General features: G+C 43.2%; 1 protein-coding gene across 7 annotated transcripts; it reads right to left on the minus strand.

Moving 5' to 3' along the window:
- Positions 1-137: 137 nt before the first annotated feature.
- phc3 (polyhomeotic homolog 3 (Drosophila)) lies at positions 138-19,696 on the minus strand. Of its 7 annotated transcripts, XM_065005611.1 has the most exons (14): positions 11,840-12,039; positions 11,650-11,747; positions 11,379-11,435; positions 10,953-11,147; positions 10,721-10,873; positions 10,361-10,483; positions 9,726-9,960; positions 8,702-9,505; positions 8,321-8,568; positions 4,207-4,420; positions 4,008-4,122; positions 3,513-3,654; positions 2,737-3,004; positions 138-1,050 (listed from the first exon to the last, which is right to left on the minus strand). In XM_065005611.1, the coding sequence occupies exons 4-14, from the start codon at positions 11,109-11,111 to the stop codon at positions 896-898; spliced, it is 2,616 nt and encodes an 871-aa protein (XP_064861683.1). In that variant the 5' UTR covers positions 11,112-11,147; positions 11,379-11,435; positions 11,650-11,747; positions 11,840-12,039; the 3' UTR covers positions 138-895. The 7 variants fall into 7 exon arrangements, with proteins under 7 accessions (XP_064861683.1, XP_029479006.1, XP_029479007.1 ...); XM_029623146.2 differs by lacking the exons at positions 11,379-11,435; positions 11,650-11,747; positions 11,840-12,039 and adding exons at positions 17,457-17,735; positions 19,598-19,696 and having other exon boundaries at positions 10,394-10,483; XM_029623147.2 differs by lacking the exons at positions 11,379-11,435; positions 11,650-11,747; positions 11,840-12,039 and adding exons at positions 17,457-17,735; positions 19,598-19,696 and having other exon boundaries at positions 8,459-8,568.
- Positions 19,697-20,406: the final 710 nt, after the last annotated feature.

Below are 20,406 nucleotides of genomic sequence, written 5' to 3' on the forward strand. Positions count from 1 at the left end.
GAGTGGCCTTTTGTCCCCAGCACAAGTTGCAACTGTGTAATGATCATGCTTCTTGATGTGGCTGGATTATCTTGGCAAAGGAGAAATGCTCACTAACAGGGATGAAAACAAATTAGTACACAGAATGAGAGATAAGCTTTGTGTGTGAATGGAACATTTCATGGATCTTTTATTTCAGCTCATGAAACATGGGACCAACACTTTACATGTGTTTATATACATATTTTGGTGTATTTATTATAGCAATAATAAACATGTTACTTGATCTAATGTCTCAACCTTGGAATTCACAAGGCACTTCCTGGTTGCTCTGCAGTTGCTATGCTGCACGGGTTGGAAGTGGATTTCCTCATATGCAACTTCAGTCAATCTGAATACATCCCAAATGGCACCCTATTCTCTATATAGTCCACTACTTTTGACCAGAGCCTTATGGGTCCTGGTCAAAAGTAGCGCACTATAAAAGGAATAGGGTGCCATTGGGGCACACACTGAGTCATTGTTAAATGCCAACTCCTCTCAGGCTTGGAAAACGGTCTTCAGAGATTAACATTTTGAAAACATTTAAATACAATTCTTTAAACTTAAGTTTAAACAGCATGTACAGTACTTACAATGTAACACAGAAAAAAGGCCACCTTGAGCCTTATTGCTACGATCACTACGATGATAGATGGTTGTTAATGTGTGGAATGATGACTGACACCCAGATGAACAGTTAACTCGCTGCTTCTCAAAGAGTTAAAAAGGTAGAGAGCAAGTATATTTGTTTGTGTGTCATTTCTTAGAATCTCATATCCTCTAAGTCTAAGGGTGCTCCTCCCGTTCGCATCCCAAATGGCACTATCTCCTATTATAGTACCCTATTTTTGACCAGATGGGCCCTGTCCTGTGCTCATGGTTCCTTCAGAGAGTTGATGTGGGCACAGAGTTTGAGGGCGGGTCCTAGTTTGATGTTCATCGCTGTCATCAGGTGGTCCTCTGTCAGCAATAGGAGGGCCTGGCCGTCAATCTCGTGGGAACGGAACTCCTCTGATATGTCCCGCCCACCTAAAGGAGGAAAAGGGTGGAGAGAGAGGTGGGAGAATGAAGAGAGTGGGGGGAGAGGAACAGGAAGGTGGAAAGATAGGAGTTTAGGGCCAGGAGATGTGGCCTGAGCAGGAAACACTACTGGCCCGTGATATTGTATAAGATATACTGTATATAAACTCAGCAAAAAAAGAAACGCCCCTTTTTCAGGACCCTATCTTTCAGAGATAATTTGTAAAAATCCAAATAACTTCACAGATCTTCATTGTAAAGGGTTTAAACACTGTTTCCCGATGTTTCCCATGCTTGTTCAATGAACCATAAACAATTAATTAACATGCACCTGTGGAACGGTAGTTAAGACACTAACAGCTTACAGATGGTAGGCAATTAAGGTCACAGTTATGAGAATTTAGGACACTAAAGAGGCCTTTCTACTGACTCTGAAAAACACCAAAAGAAAGATGCCCAGGGTCCCTGCTCATATGCGTGAACGTGCCTTAGGCACGCTGCAAGGAGGCATGAGGACTGCAGATGTGGCCAGGGCAATACATTGCAATGTCCGTACTGTGAGACGCCTAAGACAGCGCTACAGGGAGATAGGACGATCAGCTGTCCGTCCTCGAAGTGGCAGACCACGTGTAACAACACCTGCACAGGATCGGTACATCCGAACATCACACCTGCGGGACAGGTACAGGATGGCAACAAAAACTGCCCGAGATACACCAGGAACGCTCAGACTGTCCGCAATAGGCTGAGAGAGGCTGGACTGAGGGCTTGTAAGGCCTGTTGTAAGGCAGGTCCTCACCAGACATCACAGGCAACAACGTCGCCTATGGGCACAATTTCACCGTCGCTGGATCAAACAGGACTGGCAAAAAGTGCTCTTCACTGAGGAGTTGCAGTTTTGTCTCACCGGGGTGATGGTCAGATTTGCGTTTAAAGTCAAAGAAATGAGCGTTACACAGAGTCCTGTACTCTGGAGCGAGATCGATTTGGAGGGTCTGGGGTGGTATGTCACAGCATCATCGGACTGAGCTTGGTGTCGTTGCAGGCAATCTCAACGCTGTGCGTTACAGGGAAGACATCCTCTTCGCTCATGTGGTACCCTTCCTGCAGGCTCATCCTGACATGACCCTCCAGCATGACAATGCCACCAGCCATACTGCTCATTCTGTGCATGATTTCCTGCAAGACAGGAATGTCAGTGTTCTGCCATGGCCAGCGAAGAGCTCGGCTCTCAATCCCATTGAGCACGTCTGTGACCTGTTGGATCGGAGGGTGAGGGCTAGGGCCATTCCGCCCAGAAATGTCCGGGAACTTGCAGGTGCCTTGGTGGAAGAGTGGGGTAACATTTCACAGCAAGAACTGTCAAATCTGGTGCAGTCCATGAGGAGGAGATGTACTGCAGTACTTAATGCAGCTGGTGGCCTCACCAGATACTGACTGTTACTTTTGATTTTGACCCCCCTTTGTTCAGGGACACATTATTCCATTTCTGTTAGTCACATGTCTGTGGAACTAGTTCAGTTTATGTCTAAGTTATTGAATCTTATGTTCATACAAATATTTACACATGTTAAGTTTGCTGAAAATAAACACAGTTGACAGTGAGAGGACGTTTCTTTTTTTTGCTGAGTTTACATCCATTACAGTATTGGTTACAGCAGCTTTAAGTCCCATGGTAGGACATATTCATGATACCTGGTAGAGAGTTGATGTAGGAGCAGACTTGACCCACGCTCCACTGTGTTGGATTGTCACTACATTCTTGTCCTCCTGTGGTCTGTTCACCAGAGGATATGAATGCGTCTTTCCTCTGTCTTCCCTGCTCCCCCTCTCTCTCCTGCACCCTCTCCCTCTCTTCCTGCCGGCGCAGCCTGGTGATCATGGGGACAGGGGGCTCATCCTCAGCCTCCTCTTCCCCCCTCAATGTTCTCTGGGTCTCTTCAGAGCCGTACGGCCCCTGCACCTGCAGTGGAAAAACCAACATGACTACAATTAGACATTTACCTATGGAATATTCTGAGTGATAACAGTTTGGGGTTTCATACTGTAAGTAGACCAGAGAATTGCAAAGTTGTTAATATCAATTCTGTCGGATTGACCTAGCCTGGTTTCAGATTTGTTGTCCCCCAAGATGAAATTAGGGAGGGGACTGTAGACGGTCTCTGTATGTCCATTCACTTGTGCATTAGTCACACGCAATATCTCAAACAGCACTGGCCCGAATTTGACAACTTGGGTGAATGATGCGTCTTGCCATAGAGATCCGGCAGTGACAAAATTGATTGTCCTAAGACGGGAGCTATAGTTATTAACAGAAATGTTAAGGCGGGGCGCTTCATCATTCGTGGAGGACGACACGTTTACTGTTGCCTGGTTTGTGTCGTTTTGCAAACTGTCTTGTCGTGATTGGCATTGACCATAGGATAGTTAGCTAGATATGTTAAATCTGGGACCAGGCTATGACATCTGACCTGTCTGAGGAGGAAGTGTTCTCTGGTGCCCCCGTTGACCCTCCCCGAGGGACGTCCTCTACGGCCCATCGGCCTGTGGCCCCAACGACTGGCCTTGTCCACCTTCAACACGCTCAGACGCTTTGTACAGCTCACATTGAACCTGACAGGAGTGGGGAGGGGACAGAGAGAGAGAGCGAGAGATGAGATGTGTAGATAAAACGTTTCTGGAGTTTAGCCATTCAGGGGAGATATTCCACAGAACACCATTATGTTCAAAACATCCCAGTTGTGGTGTCTAGATTCCCCTGGATCCTGGAAGAGAACATTTACACATGGCTTTTGACTAGAAGTCGGCTTGAGGAGCTTAATCTGGCTCGGGAATAATGTTCCAAAATTCAGATTTTTCAAGAAATACAGGTTCCTGGAATCAGGAGTGAATAACCAGGAACTACAGGAATCTTCCAACTGGGATATCTGGAAACCCCAGAAATGTTGCAACCCTACAGGACTCACCTCTTGACACAGGTCATGGAGCAGAATCGTTTGGATCGGAGGAAGGTGTGAACGTAGCCCCTCTTCCCACAGAACTCACACTGCAGCACATCTACCAAGCTCTCAGCAGCAGGTTCTATAGTACAGCAGGAGATGACACGCTGTTAGACAGACAGACACACAGACAGATGGACGGACACACAGACACACTGGAACTGACCGTCCTGGGTGGGGGTATCATCCATGTCTGAGTCATTGTCTGGCTGCTCAGCATCCATCAGGCTCTCCTCTGGCACTCGCTCCCCATTGGTTCTCAATTCTATAGCTGAATCCTTATTGGTTCTCATCTCAGGTGTTGGATCCCCATTGGTTCTCACCTCCCGGGCTTCAGGAAGCGTGGCCTGCTGGTCCGCCCCCAAAGAGGAACGGCCCATCTGAAGCAGGAACACACCACTGTATCACATACAGTACACAACATATACCACTATAGAGGGCTGAACATAATTGTAACTAATCAACTACCAGTGGGAGACTGCTTGTTCAAGAGGACATTTTGTATTTGGGAGGTTGTTGGTTCTTGATGCAGTGCTCTCACAGTGAGGGAGGTGTGACTGGGACTAAGCTACTCTCCCAGCTAGCACATTTGGTTTCTTGGAAGATGTGGGAAAGTATGTTTTTGGTTTCTCATTGGTTCCGGGAATGAAGCCATACATTTCTTGACCTGTAAAACTGAACATTTTTTAAACGTTCTGACACTGGAAATGTAAACTTGTTGGTTGCAGAGGTTCTGAGAATTTTGATTTATTTATTTAAACCTTTATTTAACTAGGCAAGTCAGTTAAGAACAAATTCTTATTTTTCAATGACGGCCTAGGGGGTTAACCGCCTGTTCAGGGGCAGAACAGAACAACAACGTTCTAGCTGTGGGTCCAGTTCGGACATTATGTGTAGGCCTATGTGAGGCGACCCCAAATCCCGAGTTTCGGCTCGATAGGTCATTCAGTGCCCGAGCAAGACCCTAATTGGTGCTGAAAATACACTTTTTTCCATGCCTTGCTACGGGGTTCTAGAATGAACTATCGGACAGAAACATTGGGGTCCGTCTATGGGCCAAGCCGGTTTCAATGCACCTAGTCTTGCGTCTGAGACTTTTCTAAATGTCGTTATTTTCGTAATGGTCAAAATGAATTTAAGTCATTGCAAATGTACGAGGCTGTTTCTCGGTCCGAGAACCTTCTAGAGCCAAGTAACTCACCATCGACCTGAGGTCTAGAACAGGTTTCAAAAGTTTCAGAACTCTAGGTCTGACGGTTCTTTTTTAGCTTGAACAAAGTTACCTATTGCAGGCACGGTCTGTCTCTACGCACCCCAATATGTCCCTCCTTCCAAGCTGTGTGTGTGTGCGATTTAGTTTTTCTTAGAAATTTTATGGGAAAAATGTCCGATTTACAGTTCATGGGGGTCGCCTAATCACACATATGAAGTTTTGAAAAGATCTGACCTTTTTAACCCTTCGAAAAAGCCACTATGACACCATTTAAGGCACTTCCGGTTGGCACAGGAAGCTATAAGTCAACTCATATCCTGATTGGGGTATGCCTTTACAGAATCCTGAGTTTTAAGTGTTTACGTTAAGAACCGACTGATTTACACAGGGTTGAATGCACTATTTATCACAAACTGCTGGTTGGGTATGGAAAAACACATTTGGGTGATTTTAACCACTTCCGGTTGCTTCAAGAAGCTTAGAATCGACACAGGTAGACCTTAGTGTCCTGATGGACTGTCATTGAAGACAGGTTCATAAGGCATTCAGAACCCACATAGGCTTCAGGTTGACTTTAGAGGAGCAGGCAATGTATTCCTATGGGGAGAGATGTCATTGTAATCTGTGAGATCAAAAAAACCTGATTAACTGTTAAGGGTTAATGCCACACGGTCAAGGTTAAGCTTGTACAGATCGGGAGGACCTCAGGAACGTACCGGAGGTCGAATTGTGCTTCTCACCCTAACGGTTCTCTCACTGTCACCCAAAAGCAAATGACATTTAGGGCCAGGCTTAATTTTGGGCCAACTTTTTTCACGGTCACTGCACTCAGAGCGAGCTACGGTCAAGCGGGGCATCTCGTTGAACTCGGCACAGCCTAGAGAATATGGAAATGCCATTGCAGGCTCTGTGTGTCTCTAAGCACCGCACTTTGTCACTCCATCCTTGCTGTGTGTGTGTGTGTGTGAGAGAGCTTTTCTTTGACATCTGTTGGGAGAAATGACTGACTTACAGTTAATGGGGGTTGCTTAATCACACATATGAAGTTTTGAAAATATCTGACCTTTTTAACCCTTCGAAACAGCACCTATGACACCACTCCCTCACCAACTTCAAACATCAGCTATCCGAGCAGCTAACCGATCGCTGCAGCTGTACATAGTCTATTGGTAAATAGCCCACCCATTTTCACCTACCTCATTCCCATACTGTTTTTATACTGTTTTTTTTATTTTTTATTTACTTTTCTGCTCTTTTGCACACCAATATCTCTATCTGTACATGACCATCTGATCATTTATCACTCCAGTGTTAATCTGCAAAATTGTATTATTCGCCTACCTCCTCATGCCTTTTGCACACATTGTATATAGACTGCCCATTTTTTTCTACTGTGTTATTGACTTGTTAATTGTTTACTCCATGTGTAACTCTGTGTTGTCTGTTCACACTGCTATGCTTTATCTTGGCCAGGTCGCAGTTGCAAATGAGAACTTGTTCTCAACTAGCCTACCTGGTTAAATAAAGGTGAAATAAATTTTTTTTTTTTTTTTTTTAAGGCACTTCCGGTTTACACAGGAAGCTGAAAGTGAACACATATCCTCCTTGGGGTAGGCAATTATAGAATTTTTAGTTTTAAGTCTTTATGTTAAGAACTGACTTATTTACGGAGGGTTTAGTGAGTGTGTGTTATTTCAGAAAATCACAGAAATCTCGCAGAGCTCCGAAGCACACTTTAAAAAGATTTGTATGAACACGCTGCAACTGGATCTGTAACTGTTTTTTTTATTTTTTTTAAAACTATTTTTGAACATCACCAATTTGACATTGTACGATTTATCCTAAATGACGATAGATACATGGCTGGTTCTTTTTTTACTGACATCGTAGGTTCCTTTACTTTGACGTGAAGCAGAAAAAATATTTCTATGGCTTCCACAGGGTGTCAGCAGTCTATGTTCAAGGTTTCAGGCTTGTAACTTCCAAAACTAATAAGAAATATGAGTTTTAGTACAGGGACACATTCTTGTAAATTCATGTATGAATGCGTGATGAAGACAGAAGACCTGCTAAAATCCTATTTCCTATTGAATAATCCTATTTCCTATTGAATATACTTCTTTCCGTAAGAAATAATATAGTTTGATTACATTTTAGTGTATCTGAGTAGTAAATAGAAACATATTTTGACTTGTTGAAAAAGTTAGAGGCATGTTGAACGAGTGGATTACTCAAATCGATGGCGCCAACTAAACTGACTTTTTGGGTTGTAAAGAAGGATTTGATCTAACAAAACGACACATGTTATAGCTGGGACCCTTTGGATGACAAATCAAAGGAAGATTTTCAAAAACTAAGTGAATATTTAATTGCTATTTGTGAATTTATGAAACCTGTGCCAGTGGAAAAATATTTTTATGTGGGACGCCGTCCTCAAACAATCGCATGGCATGCTTTCGCTGTAATGGCTACTGTAAATCCGAAAGTGCAGTTAGATTTACAAGAATTTAAGCTTTTAACTGTTATAAGACACTTGTATGTACGGTACCTAAATGTTTAATATCCATAATTTTCATGATTATTTATTTATTTTAATTGCACGCCCTCCGCTAGCGGGATGCCTAGACCTAAAGTTTTTAAATAACATTCTTAGAACGTTACTCAAGTTCTTGTGGTTTTTATGGAAAATGTTCTTACCGTTCTCAGAACAATTTGAGAACATGCAAAATAACCAAAGGACAACCACGCTCTCACCAAGCTCTAAGAAACAAATGGTTCTCAGAACATTATGTGCTAGCTGGGCTCAGTCGCAGGGCCGACTCCAGGCATACGTGACATAAGCGGCCACTAGGGGGCCCGACTCCAAAAAACGGTACTCAGTCGAACTTTAAAACGTACATTTTTCTCTCCACTGTCAAGTTTTCGCCTGCTTGTTGGGGGCCCCCCCCCAACCAAATCTTGCTTAGGTCCCCCAAAAGGCTAGAGCTGACACTGGCCTCAGTGCCTTTGGTGACAATTAACGAGACCAGTACCTGTGTACACTGTGGAGCTTGGTTAACACACCCACCAGTGGACATATCGGGAGGAACGGCTGCAGGGCCTCTCTGACGACGAACCCCTCTATGATGTGAGTGAGGATGAGAGGTTTAGCTCTCTCAGGGCTCCCTGGTAGGGTGGCTGAGGCGGATTGGCCGGGGCTTCTTACCGCGGCCGAGGGCAGGAGTGGAGGAGGGGAGCAGCTGGTGTAAGAGGGGTCTTGAGACGAGTGGGTAACGGAGCGGCTGGGCGGAGGGACGCAGGGGAAATCCAACCTGCCTGGAGGATGGAGCCGAGCAAAGAAAGAGAGGCAGTTACTGTATGTTAGTGTGCTTTATCGATTTAGTATAAAAATAGTGCAAACGGTAAAGTTAAGTAATGAAAAAAAAGTAAATGCTATTGTGCCGTGTACCTGTGCAGTTCTCTGTAAAGGCGAGCTGTATGTCTTTACAGAGTCTGTCTGAACAAGCCGATGGAGAGAGTGTGGGTGGAGGGGTCGTCCTCTCCTCTCTCATCTCCTCTCTCCTCTCTGGGGTCTGGGTGCGTAGGGTGGCTGGAAGCATCTTCAGGTCCACAGCTACAGTCTGGGGTGGGGAGAGATTATGGAACGTCTGGGATAGATTCTGGAACGTCTGGGGGGGGTGATGGTTCTGAAAAGGCATCTGGACCGGTGCCTCTGCCACAGGCAGTTGCTCCGACACCTGAACCCCCGTGGACTGCACTGCCAGGGCCTGGACTGAGCGCAGGGACAACCTCTGGAGGGAGGCCGGTGGAGACTGGACCAGCCTGGGGAGAGAGGCCTGGGAGATGGGGCCAAGACGCAGGGTAGGGGGCTTGGGCTGGCGGTGGAGCTGGGGCTGGAGCAGGCTGGGACACAGAAGAGGTGGAGGGGCTGATGAGGATACTACCACTGTCTGCTGGGGAGGGGGTGGGGTGGGCAGCTCACAGGAAGAGGAGAGGACTGGAAGGCCATCGCCAGGCTGGGATTGGACAGTGGTGGTGGTGTGGGTGGGAGTGGCCAGGGGCTGGAGGGTAAGAGGGAAGAGAGAGGGGGAAGTGTCTTGGGGTGCGAGGCGCAGTGCGATAGGGTGCAGCTGCCGGTGGGCTCCTGCTGTGGTCTGCTGGATGATGAGCTGGTGGGGTGCCCCCTTATGGCTCGGAGGACAGTGCAGCTGGTGCCTGACCACAGCATGGGACTGGACAGGAGTGTACGACGCTGAAATAGAACCACATTATTACACCTGAAGGTGGTCTAAACCTGCACTAGGTTGGAACAGAATGTACAACACTGGAGTTGAAAGTGATTGAGACATTGATGTGTGTTGTAAACCTCTGGGCTGGAACAAAAGCCTACCTCAGGATCAGTATTATTTAAGAACACTGATATGAACCAACAAAGCACAAAAGATGAGACCATGCCATGGTGACTGACTTACCAGGCGCGATAAGCTGGTTTGCTGATGTTAGCCTGGTGATGTCAGCCAGCCGAGGCTTAGCTCCAGAGGCTTCTGTGGAGGTGTCAGATTGCTGACTGGACCTCAGGGGACAGATGGACATCTTGGGCAGAGAGGAGACCAGCGTCTGGGGCTGGGTGGAGAATGGCTTCAACAGGACACTCTGGGCAGTGGCCAAAGCCCCTGGGAGATGGGCCTGCACAGCAAGGCTGTGGACCTGAGAGAGGAGAGGACAGGCAGTATTATTATAGACGTAAATCTAACATCCAATGTCTCTTAGAAAGTGCTTGATATCAAAAAAATATAATGTGGATATCATGTTGTGTCCCACAGGGTTCCATACTGGGGCACTACTGTCTGTACCTGATATATATTTAGGTTATTGCAACTTGATCATGTAATGAGTAATGACATACCAAGTCAAGTCAGATACACTCCACTTCGCATACCTCCACATACCTTTATCCAAAGCAACCTGTGCATAGGCTTACATTTTTTGTATAAAAATGATTTGTCCTCCAGGGATATAAATAACGTCAGCAGGAGTTTGCGGTCCTCTGATGACAACATAGTTAGCTTGTCAGGTATGTAAAACCTGGCAATGCTTAACCTTTCACCTTTGACCTTTGCCCCTGGTGGAGGTTGCTGACCTGTGAAGTGGAGAGTTGAGAGGAGCTGCAGCAGACAGAAGGCAGGTCAGACTGGACTGCTGCCACCGTGGCCGCAGGGGTCAGAATCAACTTACAGAGACAGAAGAGAGAAAAGAGAGTGACAGAAGAGGGAGAAGAGAGAGAAGCAAGGGAAAAGACAAAGAAGAAAGAGAAAAGATGAGTAGAAAAGTTAGCGGAAAACATCAATGGAAAAGGAGACAGAGAACTTGGCATGCTTACTTATTTTTACTTCCCATGATCTTTGGGCAAGTAGATAGTTTATCATACGCTACAAAGCTGTTACAACAAGAGATAGAAGGTAGGTACCATCTGGGTGCGAAGGTACATCTGGGCTTGGTTACAGGAAGCAGAGCAATTCCCCAGGAGCATGGCCTGCTGGGTAATCGTGCCTGTGGTGGAGCTGGAACTCTGAGAATGACCAATCAGCTGGCCTGTTACTGGAGAGGCTGGGAGGGTGATCTGGAGACAGACAGAATTGCAGTGGTCTTACTAGGCATTGGTAGTCTTGGTAGTCTTGATACCAGAGTGCTAAACTTACAGAGGTACCAGTTGACTGGGGCACCGTGCTGTTGGCAGCAGAGGGTAAGGAGGGGGACTGTCTGCTACTGTAAGGCTGTTGCTGCTGAAGCGCAGCTGTCTGCAGGATGATGTGTTGCTGCTGGGCCGCATACATCTGCTGCAGGTACTGAGCTGCCATGGTCTGGGGCCTGCTGTGGATGGCCTGCTGGATCACCTAGAGAGAGAGACAGCAGAGAAACAATAGTCATATGGTAACTACTACACTCACCAGAGCCGATGACTCATGTTAGCTCCCAGAACTAATGCCTCAGATTTAGCTCAGCACGTGCATGATCAGGCTTCGATACCAGAAATGCTCGTTCTGGGAACGAAGCCATACGTTCTCTGACTGGTAAAACGTCATATTTTTTTTAACATTTCTGAGAAATCTGTTCTGGGAACATACATTTTTAGGTTGCAGGGAGGTTCTGAGAATGTTCTCCTGGGAGGTTTTATTAATGTTCTGAGAATAGAAATTATATGTTATTTGAAGGTAATTAAATAACGTTCTGAGAATGTGTTTCAATAAGACATCCACTAACACTGCCAGCTTAGTTTGGGTTAACAGTGTTGAAGCACAGATAGGACACATGGAAATTCACTTACTTAAGCATGAATCATGTAAACACATTTATTTTTTATCGTGGCACGGCGTCAGTGAGATTCTAACGTATTACCTTCAGTTCTCGGTCTATGGAATTAGTCCACTGAGCCACCAGGATGGAGCTAGCATTAGAGGTCTTTACGGATTCACCTGTACCCGAATACCCGAGACCTGAGCAGGTTCAGATCCAGAATTCGAAATAATGTCATGCGTCTGGGTCGGATCTGATAGGATTGTCACGGGTATGTGTAATTTTAACTGACCTTTCCGGTAGTAACAGTACAGATCCGAACGCGACAGCTGCAATAGAGAGAGAAATGTTATAATTTATGCTGCTGCTCGTGCTTTTCACGAGAATGGAGCGTGGCGCTTGTAGCTTGTTGTTGGCCAATCATAAATCATCATAGCGGCAATAGGTTAAATTAGGAGATATCTAATCCTCCCTGCTCCATGTGTCACTCGCTCACAGTATGGCCCCACCCCAGCCTGCTTGAGCGGCACCTCTCTCTCCCTCCTCTCACGCTTTATCAGCTCCGGCTAATAAAGTAGTTTAAAAAATGACTGCTGCTTCCCTCACTCGGATCTGACCGGTCTGGATTCAACCAGGTCTATACGGAATGGAATTAGTTGTGCTTGGGTCCATTCGGAACGGGTCTCTATATTTAAAATGTGTATTTAAGCTTACATTTATGGAGTCCGGATTGGGAAAGACCCAGTGTCCAGTTTGGAACTGGTCCAACTTTTTGGACCTGTGAAGACCTCTAGCTAGAATGTCATTTTTTTCTCCGCCATAGATGTTAATTTTAGTCTATTCAAACAGACCCCATTTCAAAATAAACAAACACTCATTAAGATCAGGTGTGGCAAATGAGTGGGCGTGGCCAACACATCTGAACACATTTAACAAGAGAGAGGATAGAGAGTTTGACGCTGAGAACAGTGTTTATGCTTTTAAAACATTAGAACGTTCTTTGAACATTAATGTGTTCTTGTCATTTTAATGGAAAGTTGGTGAGGGAGATAAAAGTCTCCAACTTCAGAGATTTTTGCAATTCGTTCCGGTCGCAGGCAGCAGAGAACTGGAAGGAAAGGCGGCCAAATGAGGTTTTGGCTTTAGGGATGATCGGTGAGATCCACCTGCTGGAGCGCGTGCTACGGGTGGGTTTTGCCATCGTGACCAGTGAACGGAGATAAGGCGGAGCTTTACCTAGCATAGACTTGTAGATGACCTAGAGCCAGTGGGTCTGGTGACGAACATGTAGCGAGGGCCAGCCGACTAGAGCATACAGGCCACAGTGGTGGGTGGTATTTCCAGTGGGTCAAATAGTTAATGAAATGGTTACTCCGACTATCTGCATTGACCCTACATGAACACTCACAAGACTATATACAGTATACACATTATATACATACTCACACACACTACACTGACACTCACACAAAACCCACACACATACAGTACGTATGCACACACACAGGCATAACACACAAACGCATACTGACACAACACACACAAACATTCACACATCATATGCTGCTGCTACTCTGTTATGTCTTCTTACTCTTACTATTATCTATCCTGATGCCTAGTCACTTTACTCTGCCTTTATGTACAGTTGAAGTTGGAAGTTTACATACACCTTAGCCAAATACATTTAAACATAATTTCTGACATTTAATCATAGTAAAAATTCCCTGTCTTAGGTCAGTTAGGCTCACCACTTTATTTTAAGAATGTGAAATGTCAGAATAATAGAGAGAAGGATTTATTTCAGCTTTTACTTATTTCATCACATTCCCAGTGGGTCAGAAGTTTACATCCACTCAATTGGTATTTGGTAGCATTGCCTTTAAATTCTTTAACTTGGGTTAAACGTTTTGGGTACAAAAAGCCTTAAGTACAATAAGTTTGTCCCACTCCTCCTGACAAAGCTGTGTAACGGAGTCAGGTTTGTAGGCCTCCTTGCTCGAACATGCTTTTTCAGATCTGCCCACAAATTTTCTATGGGATTGAGGTCAGGGCTTTGATGGCCACTCCAATACCTTGACTTTGTTGTCCTTAAGCCGTTTTGCCACAACTTTGGAAGTACGCTTGGGGTCATTGTCCATTTGGAAGACCCATTTGCGACCAAGCTTTAACTGATGTCTTGAGATGTTGCTTCAATATATCCACATTAATTTCCTGCCCCTATTTTGGGAAGTGCACCAGTATAGGACTCGTTTTACTGTGGATATAGATACTTTTGTACCCGTTTCCTCCAGCATCTTCACAAGGTCCTTTGCTGATGTTCTGGGTTCTGATTTGCACTTTTCGCAACAAAGTATGTTCATCTCTAGGAGACAGAACGAGTCTCCTTCCTGAGCGGTATGACGGCTGTGTGGTCCCATGGTGTTTATACTTGCGTACTATTGTTTGTACAGATGAACGTGATACCTTCAGGCTTTTGGAAATTGCTACCAAGGATAAACCAGACATGTGGAGGTCTACATTTATTTTTCTGAGGTCTTGGCTGATTTCTTTTGATTTTCCCATGATGTCAAGCAAAGAGACACTGAGTTTGAAGGTAAGGGCTTGAAATACATCCACAGGTACCCCTCCAATTGACTCAAATTATGTCAATTAGCCTATCAGAAGCTTCTAAAGCCATGACATCATTTTCTGGAATTTTCCAAGCTGTTTAAAGGCACAGTCAACTTAGTGTATGTAAACTTCTGATCCTCTGGAATTGTGATACAGTGAATTATAAGTTAAATAATCTGTCTGTAAACAATTGTTGGAAAATTACTTGTGCCATGCACAAAGTAGATGTCCTAACCAACTTGCCAAAACTACTGTTTGTTAAACAAAAAAACAAAAAGTTTTGGTTGAAAAACAAGTTTGAATGACTCCTACCTAAATGTATGGAAACTTCTGACTTCAACTGTACATATCTACCACAAATACCTTGTACCCCTGCACATTGATCTGGTACTCCTTGTATACATCTTCATTCTTGTTTTTATTCCTCTTTCATTACTATTTATTACGTTGTTTTTTTACTCTGCATCGTTGGGAAGGGATGGTAAGCAAGTATTTCACGGTAAAATCATTGTATTCAGCATTTGTGACAAATACAATTTGATTTGATTTTGAACATCGCCAACAAATGCGTCAGTTTATTTAAATGTGCAATTAAAAAGTATAGTGCCTAGGTGTCAGTTTAATTAAATGTGCAATTAAAAAGTATTGTGCCTAGGCCTATTTAATGAAACCCTAGTGCTGTTGACACTAGGGTCCATCACTGGGGTACATCACTGGGGCCAAGCTTCCTGCCATCCAGGACCTCTATATCAGGTGGTGTCAGAAGAAGGCCCTAAAAATTTCCGGAGCGCCAAGTCTAGGTCCGAGAGGCTTCTAAAACAGCTTCTACCCCCAAGCCATAAGACTCCTGAATGTCTAATCAAATGGCTACCCTTTTACACCCTGTTATTATCTATGCATAGTCACTTTAATAACTCTACCTTCATGTACATATTATCACAATTACCTCGACTAACTGGTGCCCCCGCACATTGACTCTGCACCGATACCCCCTCTATATAGCCTCGCTATTGTTATTTTACTGCTGCTCTTTAATGATTTGTTACTTTATTTCTTATTCTTATTTTGCATTGTTGGTTAAGGGCTTGTAAGTAAGCATTTCACTGTTGTATTCAGGGCATGTGGCAAATACAATTTGATTTGATTTGACAAAGCAGTGAATCCCCAATTTCCCACTGAGCTCCTTTTTGGAAATGGCGAGTTCACTTTCTTATCCATGATGTTAGTGACCAACCGCGCTGTTCAGCGTTGGAGCCCAGCAGCTCACATCAGCAGGATGAGGGGGGTTTCATTAGGAGGGACGTCTAACATGGATCTCTAAAATAATGATTATGATCAATTACATTTCCTCAATTTATAGATGTAAGACCTATAGGGACACCTACTGTATACATTTGGCAGCCATTTGGCAGCGAGACCCGTCATCATCTATGCACAATACAAGCGGCACGAAAGCCAAAACAACAAGGCACAGGTACTCACACGACCAACGGACATTGGAACAACAATTTACACTCCAATGGTAAAACAAAGGGCACATTTCTACAAATACAATCAGTGAGGAATTGGAACCATGTGTGCCATGGAATGTGCAACAGTACTGAAGGGATCTGTGACATACAGTGTAAAACACAACACTTAATTTAGAGTAAACTGGACATACTTTGCTTAGTGCTGACGCTGTTAAACTTTCTCAGTGTAAGAAATGAACACCTGTAGTGATACAGTAAATCATTTTGGGGTGTTGTTTAAAAACTGTATGCTGTAAAGCCTAATTTGTCTTTTCTTTTCAAGGGAATTTGAGAGTTTACCATCCATGGCTGTAATACTTTGTGAGAGAGACATGGTTATTGAATTATTTCCTTATAAAGGCTTGTGGCTTTCACCAAGTGAGTACCAAGGTGAATGCTATCATTCAAATTCAACTATGACAATACCTTACATACGGTATATCATAAGGCCTTACTTTGATGGCCTAGTTTTACCATAACCCAGTGATGTTAGGAAACTCCGGGTTTACAGGCCACATCAGGCCTGAAAGTCAAATTGTGTTGGATTGCAAAATGATATGTCTTTTTATCTAACATTCTACCCCTTGCCAGTTCTGCCATTTGCCAAATTGACTGGCCTTTCAGTAATCTCAACATTTAATATGCAGTTCAATATGAGACATCATTAGGATATCCAAAGGTTTGACCTGCCGCCTGCATTCAGAATGACTGTCAGGGTTAGGAAAGTTGATAAGAAGACTACCTAAACCATTTAACCTGGAAAAAACATTTCAGGGTCAGGTGCTAACTGTTACTCTAACTAACTGATTTGATTAGTTTACAAAAATATATGTTATTTGTCTTAGTGTAGCATATGATTAATCAATCAATGTACATGCAAAAACACAGATATTAAAAACAATTATTAAAAAATCTACTTGCAGTAGTGCATTCTGGGAAATATGATAATAATGGTGTGGTTTTGTTGGGCTGTTCTACTCTCCAAAGTGTAAAACAATAACTCTGGTTATTAACACCAACACTAGGGGGTTATTTTAGACCACTGAGTGTTAATTTCACTCTTACAGAGTGAATTTAACTTCTGAATCAACACTAGAAATGTTATACCAAAGAAATCAACACTGGCCAATTTGCTAAGTAGGTCCTTTTAGGGTTTGTGTGTTTTTACTAAAGTAGCCTGTCTGGACTCCATCTCTTAATAAAAGAGGAGGGACAAATAATATAACTGAAATGAGCATGACAACATTTTACAAACATAGGCCTAAGCAAGTCATGATGATCAGCATATGTGTGAGGAATGACGACAGGTGGCAGGTTTGCATTTCTTTTCTCTCATTAATGGGATGCAATTGAAGCAAACTTGGCTCGATTGAATCTTGTAGGCTAATATTTCCCATATCATTATTTCTCTCTCTCATTATGGAGTCCTCTAGACACTTTGAACAACATGATCTTCATTGACACTGCCTTCTCACAAGAGAATGATCGCAGCAGGTCATAACGATGTTGTTGTTTGTTGTTCTTATTGCACCAAATTGGCAAGCACATAATGTTGTAATGAAAAATATTTGTGTTGTTTTCAACTACCAATCAGCAACTGTAGTAAATCCGGCTGCATATTGAACTTCGAGATTGCCGAAAGGCCAGTCTCTTTGACAAATGACAGGAGTGGAAAGTAATGAAATGTTAGCTAAAACTGAAACCCAGACTAGTGGCTTCATTATAAGGAGTTCAACACACACACATTGACACTGTCCCCTCTGGCGCCCTCCCTGTCCCCTCTCTCACCTGAACCGCCTGGCTCTCTGTAGGGGCGGTGCCTAGAGAAGTGGGTGGGGCCTGACTGCTTGGGGGCGTGGTGCTGTCGGTTGTCGTCATGGCGATGACCACTGAAGCAGCGACGTTGTTGTTGGCAACCGTTGTAACTGCTTTGGTGTTAGAGGTGACAGTGACAGTAGCAGCAGTCCCATTGGTCTCACTCTCTCCTCCTCCCTCTGTCTTTTTAGGGCTCTGCCTGTCCATCATGCTGCTGGTAAATCTAAGCTACGGTCTGTATCACTGGGCCAACTAGAAAGGACACACAGAAAACACCTCTCTCTGTAGCCTAAACATATTTGTATATATTTGATTTGACATATGGGATGCTGGATGTATTTTTTGGAAAATAACATTGATATCTGGTGCCCTACATTATTCAGTAAAAAATAAATCCCACCTACATCCCTAAGATAATATTTGTTGGGACATAATTTTGCTGATAAATTGTCCCATCATAAAATAAATCTAATTATAGATGCATCTGCCTATCTATAACAATGTCAATGACAATTTAGTGCTGGGTGCGTTTGAATACGGGGCCAATAGCACTGGCTCGAACGGATGTGATGGGTATTGCTTGACCTGACCAAGACAGCGCTTCTCGCGCGGCTATAAATCTGAAGGTTGATAGAAGTGAAGTTTCCATGCTCTGTGTGCACATTCTGCTTATTTCTTACAACCTTAAATCGAAGAAAATTATTATATTTACATTTATAGGCCTTAAAATCACAAGCGGGACATTTGTGCAAACTGCGTCACAAAAAAGAAAATCCTTTAAAGATCTATAGATATGATGGCCCCCAAGCGATGTCCCTGGATCCTGGTCACTAGAGTAGGCTATTAGTCTTAGACATAAAGCATTCTTAGCAAAAGTGTCATATATTTTAATTAAGTTTAATAAGTCCCGAGCTGTACTAATTGCATGTGTATAGGACTACTTTACATTTCAACTGACCTATTACATTTATTGGAAGGTAATGGTCAGTAGGAAATAGCTAATCAGAAACCGGGGCTTGTACGCCTAAACAAGGAATTGTACTAAAATCAGGTCGAACTTATGTCGGCCTATTCATATTAAAATTCTAATCAAGCAGTTGTTCGTTATGTTTTTTTTTCCATTTGATTTGCTGCGTTTTCAACGAAAAACGATCATTCAGTTTAGTTAATTTCTTTGTCATAATGGACGTGCATTTCTGTTTTTGAATTTCTCCCCATATGACCATGACATTTTCCAAGTTTTTCCATGTATGAAATGATCGAAATTCAATAGCTTATAGCCTAAAATAAATAGATCAGAAATGTATTTTGATAAAGCCTCTGCGCTTGGGTGTCATGTTGATTAGTATAGCCTACTCATCAGGTTTATATAGCCTACACATACAAATACTGGAAGAATCTGAAAAACAGGCTATATCAAACTACATTTATCCAATATTTGAATTGTTGAATGAAATTGCACAAACCTTCCAAATAAAGTGGCCTAGTTTGAAATAGGCTATTTTGTCCACATGTTTTACATGCAGCCTAATTTGTGTAAATAAAGTAGAGCCTACTTTAATTTGCTCATAACATTTTGGTAAAAAGGGACAATTTGAGACATAATAGATTGCTAATATTGATTATGTTCCAAATCCTGGTGCTAAACTATTTCATTTTTAAACATGTATGTAGTTTTTGTGCAACACACCCCTAATGCTCAACCGAGAAAATATTCCAAACCCTATAGCCACAACCATGCACTGACAAAAAGCAGACTGGTTAAATTTACACACATTTTCATTCAGCAATAGCAATGCATCAAATCCGTTATGCAATTTAAAATCTATGAACAATTGTCGTTATCTTGTGCGGAATGCATCTAATTGGGCAATTCATGCATTGGTTTAGTCACCCCTTTTGGCCTTTTCTCGATGGATGTGCAGTGCTGGCAACTATAGGCTGCAGTAACCTAGCTATACGATCATTTATTTATTCATTATACTAAAACAAAATCGTATAATAATTATATTACGTTTGGGCATCATCCTCTATTTCCTCGGCCAATTCTATGGCCACCGATAAGAGCCTGAAATATGCACCATGCACAATCGTTCACCTATCATTAGCGTTACCTGGCTGGATTTGTTATTAGACCTGACCCATGGCGAAGTGACCGAACGAAAACCCACCGGTTCAGACTGTCACAATCCCAGTCATGTTCTAATGCGTCAAGTCTGTAATGCTAAAATGGAGAGAAAAACAAACGGGCCGGACGGTATGAAAACCCAGGCACAGCACCACTTGCAGCGCGGGAGGACCTTATACAGTAGAGCAAGAGGGGTTAGTGTGAAAATTGATTTTTATAAAGCTAATTTCTCATTTTCAAGACTCAGTCAAGGATTTACTCAACATGCAACAAACAACAAATATCAAGTCAAGTTCAGGCTGTGTCACGAAACGCATTATAAAGGTAGCATTGTGGAGTCGGGTCCTATACCTACATAGTAATTATTTTACTGGCAGTAGATACTGTAATACTATCACCACTAGGGGGCACAGGACTCGGGAAAAGAGACCCCATATATATATATGATGAGGACTGAGGAAAAGCTGGGGTCAGTTGAAATGTAAAGTAGTCAAACACATGCAATTAATACAGCTCGGGACTTATGAAACAAACTTCATTAAAATATATGACACTTTTGCTAATAATACTTTATGACTAAGACAAATAGCCTACTCTAGTGACCAGGATCCACGGACATCGCTTTGTGTGTGTGTGTGTGTGTGTGTGTGTTTTATTGTCACAGACACTGGATAGGTGCAGATCGGGGCAAATATGTTTTTACATATATAATTACCATACATAAATCATGATTAGACTATGTTGATCAGACAGAGAAATGCTGGTATGTGTCATGCTCATGTGTTGTTTCTCAAA

The sequence above is a fragment of the Oncorhynchus nerka genome, linkage group LG20, assembly GCF_034236695.1.
Source record: "Oncorhynchus nerka isolate Pitt River linkage group LG20, Oner_Uvic_2.0, whole genome shotgun sequence".
Taxonomy (NCBI): domain Eukaryota; kingdom Metazoa; phylum Chordata; class Actinopteri; order Salmoniformes; family Salmonidae; genus Oncorhynchus; species Oncorhynchus nerka.

What these genes read in the sequence shown, in the direction of transcription:
- phc3 (XM_029623145.2), bottom strand. Translation starts at nt 17,693, where the DNA reads ATGATGGACAGGCAGAGCCCTAAAAAGACAGAGGGAGGAGGAGAGAGT. An exon ending in ACCAGGGGCAAAGGTCAAAG is followed by an intron (nt 9,961 to 10,360) that starts GTGAAAGGTTAA and finishes CTCCTCTCTCAG; the next exon opens with GTCCACAGCCTTGCTGTGCA. An exon ending in TGATACCCCCACCCAGGACG is followed by an intron (nt 4,123 to 4,206) that starts GTCAGTTCCAGT and finishes GCTGTACTATAG; the next exon opens with AACCTGCTGCTGAGAGCTTG.